The sequence below is a fragment of the Xenia sp. Carnegie-2017 genome, unplaced genomic scaffold (assembly GCF_021976095.1).
Source record: "Xenia sp. Carnegie-2017 unplaced genomic scaffold, XeniaSp_v1 HiC_scaffold_13, whole genome shotgun sequence".
NCBI lineage: Eukaryota > Metazoa > Cnidaria > Anthozoa > Malacalcyonacea > Xeniidae > Xenia > Xenia sp. Carnegie-2017.
The window spans coordinates 4,464,617-4,475,758 of NW_025813436.1; the positions used below are offsets into that span (position 1 = coordinate 4,464,617).

Below are 11,142 nucleotides of genomic sequence, written 5' to 3' on the forward strand. Positions count from 1 at the left end.
TAAATAATTATAAGATACATTTACACACATACAATTTACGCAGCGAATCTCAGATGTTCAACAAGCTGGAGAATATTGCGCAATCAGAACAACCGTCCACCCCAGTTCTTGGCTGTAAGATCAGTAGAGCACTGGAACCGAACATCGTCAGGAACAAGGTACGAATGAATCGACGAAAATTAATCATGTCCATCACACAATTGCTGTATTGTGATGTGATATGACAGACAGGCTTAAAGCACTGCGTTTTTTCATTACGGAGAGTTGTGAAAGTCAACTCAAACCGACGTTCGATGGCTTCTACGTGTGTACTCGAAAGTTTTTATATGCCTCTGAATTGATTTGCAAACTTCCTGTGAATTATGACAACATTGCCTTCTTTTTTGTGCGCAGGCTATTGTAAACACTTTTCTAGACAATCAACGCAAATATTATCGTTGTTTTGACACAATTTAATATTTTACACCAATATAGAATGTGTTCGTCATTTTTTCTCTAGTTCATCACAAGTCGTATTAATTGGGTTGTTCAGTCGTCGGCTGTTGATTATCTTCATCTGATGTTGGTCTGTATGAAATGGCTCTTCACCGAATGCAACATCGATGGTCGATTTTGCATCAGTATTCATGATGAGGTGCGAGTTAGCAAAACATTGTGGACTTTTTAGCACCGGGGGAGTGGTCATCTGCTTCACTGTTTTTGCGCAAGGGAAGAGTGCCGTGCCTTTCAAATGAGTTCATTTTAATAGGTTAACATTGATTACGTTTTATGAACCTCGAAATTCTGATTGACTGAATGATACTTACTGAAGAAAGTTACCTCACTAACAAGGATTTCAAAATGGTTCGACGTTTGTTGATGAAAGCAAGAACTTACATCGCTGTGACTGAGAGGAAGAAAAGTAGTTTCCAGTTTAATAACCTGCAAAATTTGAGTCCCTCCGTACAGGGGGACCGTATACGTGCAATTTTTACCAAATTCGATCGGATGAGCTTAAACACATCCTCTCCAGTTCCGAACTTTGCAACTATATGAAGTTGGTGAGAAATTATGCTCATAAGACCAGATCCAGTAAAAAATGCATGTATGGCACACTGGCTTTGTATTAGCTACCTTGGTCATCTTGCCTTTGGGCTAGTACCATGAACGTACTGGCTATCGCTTCTGCATCTTGCATAGGACGTTGTGATGTTTTGGATCCTTCCTGATTGGTGCTTCATATCATTGCCAATGTTGAAGTGCTCGGTTGTGAGGTGTTTTCTCTCCTTGCAGAGTTTGCAGGAAATGTTTCCACTGGATTTTCACCTGATCTTGTGACTGCTAAATCAAGGAACTTACGTTTTCAGCTCCACTTGAAAACGTCACGTTGATTTCTTCTGCAATACAACACCTTCAGTACATTTTTGTCTAGTACCCCTACGGTTTAATACTTTCGTTATCCCCCCTGCTCTAAAAAAATAATGGCTGTTGGTCTGTCTACTGAAACTGTTTGCACGTTAGGTTTTCTTACTCATTATGTTTGTTTATGTTATAAAATAACTGCCCTATCTGTTTAGGTTCGTTACTTGGTGAACGAAGAAGATCGTTTTAGGGCTGCTCTTGCTCTGCAGATCACAAACTTATTGACAAGATCGATGTTTTCCTACAAGCTGGGGATTCGTGATTTGCCACAAGTAGGCCTTAACAATAATGAAGTATTTTACACCAATAAAAAACTAACACCAATGAAGTAGTTACCCTAATGAACTTACATGTTATTTTCAATTTTCCTTGTGGCATTCACAATGTATTTCGTGAAATTGCCTCGCAGTGAGGAATACAAGATTGAAGCAATGATTATAATCACTTGTCTTAAGTGCTTCTTCTATTTTATAACATTTTGAATCAAAACTAAGATCACTGACACGTAGTTAACTCATCAAGAGTTAAGAAACCTGGAAACTCTTACTTTAATACAAAAGTACACATTGGTCAACGAGAGAAGCCGTATAATTTCAGATAGTGCTTTTGCATGAGAAAAAGACCACTTATTAAATGGGCGATATAATCTAAAAGAAAATTTTTAACATTTCAGTCAGTCGCATTCTTCAGCGCTGTCGATATTGATTCGGTGATTCGAAAGGAAGTAACGCTGGATTGCAAAACTCCGTCCAATCCTCGTGGCTTCACGGAAAACCACGGAATTCCACGAGGTATGCTTTTGCGGTCATTAAGCCTTCAATTCAACGGGTCGATTTCCAAAAGTGTTTTCACCCTCATGAAGCAAATTTTCCTTACGTTGTTATGCTATTTTAAGGAGAGGCACTGAATATCTATGAAATACTTCAACGGACAAATAACGGTTCTTTAAAAAAGCAAACATTTTTCTTTGATAAAAATGACGCGGAAGATGCTCTTTGACCACACTACCACATAAGGTATGCACAAATTTTTGTTTGATAGTGATTACTGAATCGCTGGCTCATGCAACGCCATCTCTGTTTTTTTGATACCGCTTGAAACTCCTTTTATTAACGCTGTCACTATATAAGATTTTGGCATAAACGTAGTCTGGAAAAGAGGTATATAACCTATTGGCAGCCAATTTCGAAAACAATAATTTAAAAATTTTACCTTGAAATTTCCTGTGAAATTTTTTCACTGATGAAAACAAGAATTATCTATATGTTAATGTTAATTTCATAGAACAGGAATTCACAGTGTAATTATATAATCTGACTTACGCTTTTATACACCTGCATTCCAAATCTACTCTGTACTATCGAAAAATTTGGAAGTTTTAATGTAGTTCGTTACAAGCTGTTGTCGTTTTTAGTGATAAAGCACACGCAACAGGTCCATTTCTAACAACTTATGGCACAAATTCCAGAATATATTTACCATTCAACCGCAGGCAAGACGGAATACGCATTCGTTTCCGTGACTCAATCGTTTGTCAAATGTGTCGGCTTTAGTATTCTAAATCCTTTAAGCGATAAACAAACGTTTTAAAAAACCCTCAAATGAGCTGATGTTTGAACTTATGAAGAATTTTTGAACGCTTTTGAAGAATTTTAGAAGCCTTCTGAAGAACTTGTCAGATTTCAATAATGCTTTAGTCCATTTTGCAATCAGTTGCACTTTCCCACTTTCTTTTCATTGCTTTACGTCATTTCCGTGTGACAACTATTTTAGGTCATGCTTCCTAGGGTATAATTTTTGACTTTGAAATAAAGATTTTCATTTTCCTGGAATTTCTAAGCAATTCTTGTGGCTATCGTTGTAACCCAGTTCTACGGACTATTTTCTTTTATCACATCTCTTGTTCAATCGACGAACGTTTCTTATTCAAATAGAAAATGGCTGAGGATTTGATAAGCTCAAGTGGACGCAGCACTGGTTATATGAGCGTTAGTACATCACGCATGTCTGACGTGCAATCTTTGTCGTCAATCTTACACTGTAATCGTGCTAGTACTGAGAGTGTTGTGTCGGATTTGTCTCCAGCGAACAAGGTTGAAGATGTCTGGTATCTGTCTATTTTTGCCGAGCTCAACTACGCTTGGTATAACCTTCGTGAATTGTGTCGTCGACGTGATTTGCTAAGGGCTATTTGGCTGTGCGTTTGCCTACCATTTCGTGTAATTTTTGGCGCTGCGTCGTTTGATGGCGATATCAAAATTCCCAGTCATTCATCGGTCTGTTACCTGTTTGTATTTATGTGCTACACTTTGGTTTTAATTTGGTGGAATACCATGACCCTAATACTACACGCCAACAAGTTTTCATTGTTTCCTCGATGGTCATAGCCATTCCAGCCATGTTGTACATATATTTGTTTAGCAAAGATCACGTGCTTCATGATCCACAACACAATTCGCCTTCGCGAATTTTCTCTCGCGGTGGTTTGTACATTTTTGGATTTGTGAGCATGTTCAACAGCATTTGCATGGCTATCGATGATGCCAAGTGCGATTTTTAAATTTGATAAGTTATTTAAACATTTACCAATAACTGTGCAAGTTTTGAAGGTCGCCTTTATCGCTTGCGAAACGTTGTTCCTTGCTTATTTTCATAAAGCGCGTTTTTCGCGCGAACACCGCTTTTGCAAATTTTCCTCGCGCACATTTTGGGCACGAATCTTTTGCTTTGGTTTTGGACACTCTGTGAAGAAAGTAGAATGATGAATGAAAATTCCTCTTTGACTTGTAATTCGTCTGCAAGTGAAGGGCTTCCTTTAAATTGGCAAAGGCATCAGGAAATTTTTTATCCAATTTTTATCGAGTATGTCATTCTTGCTATCTCCATGCTGTATTGGTTATGGACTAGCATAATCCCTGAAAGGCCCCAAAACGGTTTTTCGTATATGCGCATTGCATTAGAAAACGTCACAACGCAAAGGGAACCACGAAATTTTAATGGCAATCCCTCGTCAAATGTCGAAACACGAATGTATATTCCAAGATGTGGTTTTGGCTTATTATTTGGCTCGATTTATGTCGCGCTTTTCTTGGCGTTTATGCTGTGGGCAATTTTTACTCCAGCGAGCACCAAAAAACCAATAATTTTGATTATGATAATAAAACAGTGTTTAAGGTGTACTGTTGGGCGTCCGTCTCGATGTACACGACCATGATATTTTCATGTTACATTATTCTCGTGTCGCTAAATCTATTGAACGCTAGCAATGGCGAGAGCATTCGTGAGGTTGATTATGAGGACGTCTTGTTGTACATATCTTTCTTTGGAATACTCCTTCTGGAAGGCTTTCATCTTGTTAGCAAGATTATCACGGCGAAGCACAAGCGTCCTCCTTTTCATCTGATTGCCGTCGACGTATCCGCAACGTTTCAGCATGCCACCCAAATTGTCACCCTCATGACGTTGAGCCACAAAAAAGTAACAGCGACACGTCGAGCCCGCGTATGGATATGCGAATGCATTTTGTTTTTACTGCTGACCAACTTAGCTTGGTGGATCGAAGATACGTTTTATTTGCCACCCAAGCTGACGAGACCAGGTGAAATACGAACAATCCATGGCATAGATGCATATGGAACGATCGTGAAGCCAATGGTTATATTTTTCCGTTTTCATTCGGCGACGTACTTCTACAATGCTTGGTCCGAGTATAGAAGCTGAGAAAGGTTTCTTGAGCAGCTATTAAGGAATGTGTGTCAACCAAGATGCACTACGCGCTTTTGTTTGTTTACATCGTAACTTTTTGAGCTTGCAGCACAATGAATTCAATTTCGTCACTACGTTGTCTAATTTATCGGAAAAGTTAGCAAAAACTCATTTATTAAAAATTCTACTTTGCATTAACATTATCGTTTTTCTAGGTTGCATAGACTGCAGTAACATTATCCGCTATTTTCTCGACTCACAAAATGGCCGCCACGCTGTGATTACCGCGCAATGCATCTTGGTTGGCACACATTCTTCAAACATTTCAAGGGAGAGGGAGGGGAATGTTAAATTACACTTGCTCTCCCGTTTTGTAATATTTTTTCCTTTGTTTGTCGATCAAATGTATTTTTAATCGCCCATTTTTTTATTTGTGTTGTATGTGGGCAAATAGGTTCAGGGGCTGGTCTCTTAAATCGACTGGCATAGACCTTGTAATCTTTAAAGTGTGGCAAATCACGAATTGTTCTATGATTTCTTATGAAATGCCGTTTTTAGAACCGATTCCACAAATTATAATCATGGGCGAAACTAGAACGTTAATTGTGAGGTGTTTATTCATACATTCAGTGGTGGCCTATTGATTTTTTGAAAGTAAATTAACTTTCAGAAGGAACCAGCAGTGGAAACCATTAAGGAATATATGAATGCACACACACTCTAATTAACGTTCCAGCTTTGCCCCTGAGTCTCACTTGCGTGAATTGTCGATGTCGTTCATAGAATGCTGCACCTCTGCTTGCGACCAGTTGTATTTAGTATCTTGTAGTTCGTTACCTGGCGATCACATTATTTTGCTTTCTTTTAATGATTAATGAAAAGTAGCATGTTTGGCTTTCGTTGTATTTCAGCGGTATAGGTTACATCTCTTAGGGGCTGATTACATGAGCCCAGTAGCCGAGATTGACACAAGTGTTAAATGACTTTGGCAATTGGACACGATTCAATACTTATCATCAGATAAATCTCTCAAGCAATTTTACAATGTTCTGATTAAATAATTTCTCAAAACATTTAAAATTGAAACAACCAATTTGCCCTAATTTGAGAATTACAACCGGAGTGACGTGTAGTGCTTCGCAAACAGTTTTAATTTTTATCCTTGAAGTTTCAGCTCCTTTCAATCCCTTGAAATCATCGGGCTAGCTCGCTATCCGGGCCAGGTCGCCTCCATATAATTAGGCCCTTACAGTGCTGGCAATTAAACTATCAACCAATCACAGTCGAGATTATCTCAAAAATACTACTATGGGTGTAAGTTGTAAATGTAATTTGATGTAGGAATCGTTTTGAATGCCCACGCCAAGCGGCCGTGTTTTTCAGCCAGCTGTTTTATTGACTCTGTTTGTTTTCATTTTAAATTAAAAAGGGCACTTCATCGTTGTATTGATGTATTAGTGCATTGTCCTTTATGGCATCTAACTGTTTCATTTTAGAAGTGGCTGAACCAACGTTATGAAAAATAATATAGACTGTCTCATGGATTGGTGGGCTTTAAGTCTTTGAAAGTTCTATACCAATGACGTTGTTGTTTAAAACTTTAACTTTAAAATTCGTTGAAATTAGTTTTTGATAGGCTTTTGATAGCGAGAGTTACCTGCATTCGTGACCTGTGAACCTTGTCTCTGGTATCCAATGATAGCTAAGGTATCAACTGGCGTAGCCATCCCGCTGCAAATTTGGTCCTGCAATGTAAATTTTTCTGTGCATGGTCACTGTGAAAATAAAAGAATTCTCCAGAAACCGCTATTATTAATGCTCTGAAAGTCATACACCAAGACCAATACTTGCGGGCTCGCTACACTACTCGCTATCAGCTATTAGCAATTTTATTGGCTGATTAGCCATTGGCAAAATAAATTGTAGCGGAGATTGAATGTAATTTGAAACACCTTCATGACAATGCCTTTGGTTATAAACTTTCGGACAATGAAATCTCACTCATTGAACCGCTTTTAAGGTAGTTTGTGTTAAGCATTAGTCATTTATTTAGGCCTTACATTGAATCTGTCATTCAGTCGTTTGTCAAAAATGTTGGCTTGCGTCACCATTTGGGTGAATTACAAGGAAGCACATTCCTGAAATTTTTAAAGCACTTTTTGCGGTCTTTGTTTTTACTCTGTTCAACGGTCCATTTCTACTACGTTTACAAAATGGCGGATGTTCTTAGTGGGGCAAGTGGTTATTCGAGCACGAGTGCATTACACGTCGACACGCAATCTTTTTTGAATTTTGTTGATCTTCGTGATGATTCCAAGAGTGTCTCGCAAGATTTGTCTCCCGCAAACAGCGGTGCAGATGTCTGGTATCTGTGTGTTTTAGCCGAGTTTAACTACGCTTGGGATAACGTTTGTCAATCGTGGCGTCTACGAGATTTTTTTAAGGCCATTTGGCTGTGCATTTGCCTCCCATTTCATGTCGTTATTGGCGCCGCATCATAAGAGAGCGACATCAATATACCCAGTCATTCATCAGTTTGTTACTTATTCATATTTATGTGCTACACTGTGGTTTTGAATTTGGTAAAATACCATGACCCTAATACTACACGGCAACAAGTTTTCATTGTTTCCTCGATGGTCATAGCCATTCCAGCCATGTTGTACATATATTTGTTTAGCAAAGATCACGTGCTTCATGATCCACAACACAATTCGCCTTAGCGAATTTTCTCTCGCGGTGGTTTGTACATTTTTGGATTTGCGAGCATGCTCAACAGTGTTTGCCTGGCTATCGATGATTACAAGTGCCGGTTTTTCAAAGTTGATGTGAGATTTACATTTTTACCGATGGCAGTGCAAGTTTTGAAGGTCGTCTTTATCGCTTGTGAAACATTGTTTATTGGTTATTTTAGCAGAGCACGTTTGGTCGCAAGAACGGTGCTCTTGCAGCTTTCCCTTGCGCACGTTTTGTGCACGAACCTTTTGCTTTGGTTTTGGGCACACTGTGAGGAAAACAAAATGAAAAAAAATGAGACTTTCAGTTTGAATTGTATAGATTTGAAAAATGAAACGCTTCCTCTAAATTGGCAAAGGCATCGGGATATTTTTTATCCAATTTTTATCGAGTATCTCATCTTTGCTATCTCCATGCTCTATTGGTTATGGATCAACATAATCCCGGAAAGGACGCCCAATGGTCTTTCAGCCGTAATTTGGCAAACTTCAAACCAAGGAAACGTCAGTACGCTAAGGGAAACCATCGTCAAAACACGAATGTATATACCAAAGTGTGGTTTAGGCATATTTTTCGGTTCAATTTATATGGTGCTGTATTTGGCGTCCGTGATGTGGTTGATGTTTGATGACGACTATGCAACAGCTTTACAGGTGCATATTTGGATCATAGTTGTTTTGTTCCTGACCATGATTTTTGCCTGTTTCATTATTCTTGTGTCGCTTAACCTATCGAGCGCCAGCAATGGTGAAAGCGTTCGTGAAATCGACTATGAGGATGTGCTGTTGTACATTTCTTTTTTCGGGATAATGGTTGCGGAAAGCTTTCTACTGGTTATTGTTATCATGGAGAAGCATCACCCTTCTCTTCCTGACGTGTCTGCAGCGTGTGAAGAACTAACGAAACTTGTCACCCTAATGACTCTGAGCCGTAAGAAAGTCACCGCAAGGCGAGCCCGCGTATGGATCTGCGAATGCATTACGTTTTTGCTGCTGACCAATCTTGCATGATGGATTGAACATTCGTTTCTTACGCTGAGACTAGGTTCAGTTGACACAACCGTTGGAGCTCAATCATATGGATTTAAAGTAACACCGTTGGCCATATTTTTCCGTTTTCATTCAGTGAAGTATTTCTACAATGCTTGGTATATGTTTGGAAGTTGAGAAAGTTTTCTTGAACAGCTGCTTCGTTTAAAAGTTTTCGAAATGCAATTACTCTGCGTGATGTCAAGCATGGGAAACTTAAGATGGGAATATGGGTTGTGTCAAGCTTTGCTAAGTTTTAAATCGGGAGTACACTTAGAGATAAGTCATTGTGCCTTTCGTCTTGCCTTGAATTAAATGGTAAATATATTTTAGAATTTGCCACACATTGTATGAAATAAACCTGTTAATAGTGTCTTATCGCGAAATGCTGTTTTTTCTTAAATTCTGGTTTTAGAGCCGTTAAATCTAGAGTTTACAAATTGCGCTCACTTGTGCTTTCGTATTTTGTAATGAGTTAAATTTCACCTTAGCATCACGAGAGAGAACGACCGTATCGACTGTACAATTGATAGTGAACCAACCGGCAGCAGCATGAGAAAAATCTTCTCAGGATCAAATCCATTGCATTTAGCTTTCGTCTTTTTTCATTGGCTTCATTGCAGTAAACTTGTTAAACAAATGTTTAAGTTTTTGTATACTACTAATTGATGAGGAGAATTCATCGAAGTATAATCGTAAATTGTTGTTTTTCGCCCTGTGGCGTTAGCCTAACGTTTATGATCCTCCGTTAATCAGCCTTTGTTGGTTCTCCTTTTCTCCACTAGAAATTTGCTGAATGATCGTATTTATTAGCTAAGCTATGTGAATATGTTGAGAGTAAGGCCAGTTTCAAACGTCGCATTTTGCGTGCGCCGAATGCATTTAAAACAAGTAAAATGCGACGTTTGGAACAGGCCTATGTCTCCAAAGATTCCTCAACACCAAACATAGTTCTAGCTAAATGATAATATACCAAAATTTCAAAGTTCTACCGCTTGTCTAGCTCGGTATTTGATTCCCCATAAATTTGTTTTAATTATCTAATTGTTTTTTCTAGTTTTGTTGCGACGTCCAAAGCTTTAGCTCCCACCGTCCCAGCGTCACTTGACCACTGATCTGCAATTGACACACTTTCATCCCCCAGTCAAGGCCACAGGTTTAGCATGGTAAAAGTGAATGCCTACATTTGTTCTTGTTATAAATGCAGACCCTAAAATCAAAAGATTGAGTTATTTTCAAAAACATTAATTAAAAAATAATAGATGCTTACTGTGTTTGCACGAGCTTATGCAAACCGAGGAGACCTTTGGAATAACTCGAGAGCAGATCAGTGCAAGCCTGAGACCGAAGGTCGAGGGTTGCACATGCTCGAGAGCTCTCACAAACGTCTCTGAGGTTTGCATAAGCCAGTGCAAATATGAAAAACATCCTTTGCTTCTTTTATAAAGACAAAAATTTTAAAGTAGTTTGAATTTTTAATCTATCCATTTAAGCCGTAGTCATTTATTTTAAATTATTTATCCCTGAGACTGGATCCGTCCCTTGTCAGAAATATCGACTCGCGTCACCATTTTCTTGCTTTACGGGGATCAATTACAAGCTCATGGTTATTCATGAAGCTATTCGGGAATTTTTCCTGTCTTTATTGTAGCTCATTTTAACGGTTCATTTCATCGCATCTCTTCTACAATCGACAAAATTTTCTTCTTTGAAATAGAAAATGACTGTGGATGTAAGTAGTGCAAGTAGGCGCAGCACAGGAACCGGTTGTACGAAGCCTGGATAGCGTTATCCATTGAATAGCAATTTTAAAACTTTTAAAGAACCTTTTAAAAAGCAATGAATATTAGATTCGAACTGAGCAAGCACTGAAATAAAATATTGTTTCGAAGATTACGAAATTTCTTTGTTGTGAGACAAATACAGACACTTTTTTTACAAGTTTGAAAATTTTTGCTATCCAATGTATAACGTTATCCAGCTAGGCTCAGCTAGGCTCAGCTAGGCTTCGAGCAACCGACCCCTGGTTATTTAAGCGCGAGTACATTGCACGTGGACACGCCATCTTTGTTAAATGTACTTGATCGTACTGATAGAGTTGTGCCAGATTTTTCTCCATCAAACAGGGGCGCTGATGTCTGTTATCTGTCTGTTTTGGCTGAGTTTCAATACGCTTGGGATAACCGTTTGTCAATCATGGCGTCGACGAGATTTGCCTGTGCGTTTACCTCCCATTTCATGTAATTGTTGGCGCCGCATCGACGGAAAGCGA

General features: G+C 38.8%; 1 protein-coding gene across 1 annotated transcript in view; it reads left to right on the top strand.

The window, feature by feature from the left end:
• Window positions 1–10,086, top strand: part of LOC124455929 (DNA polymerase subunit gamma-1-like) — a 28,989-nt gene extending 18,903 nt beyond the window's left edge. Inside the window, exons 18-23 of the mRNA XM_047006545.1 lie at window positions 44–158; window positions 500–634; window positions 1,557–1,673; window positions 2,075–2,192; window positions 2,297–2,417; window positions 9,928–10,086. Coding sequence (XP_046862501.1) covers window positions 44–158; window positions 500–634; window positions 1,557–1,673; window positions 2,075–2,192; window positions 2,297–2,400 — 589 coding nt within the window. The 3' untranslated portion in view covers window positions 2,401–2,417; window positions 9,928–10,086. The remainder of the gene's footprint in view (window positions 1–43; window positions 159–499; window positions 635–1,556; window positions 1,674–2,074; window positions 2,193–2,296; window positions 2,418–9,927) is intronic.
• The last annotated feature ends 1,056 nt before the right edge of the window (window positions 10,087–11,142 follow it).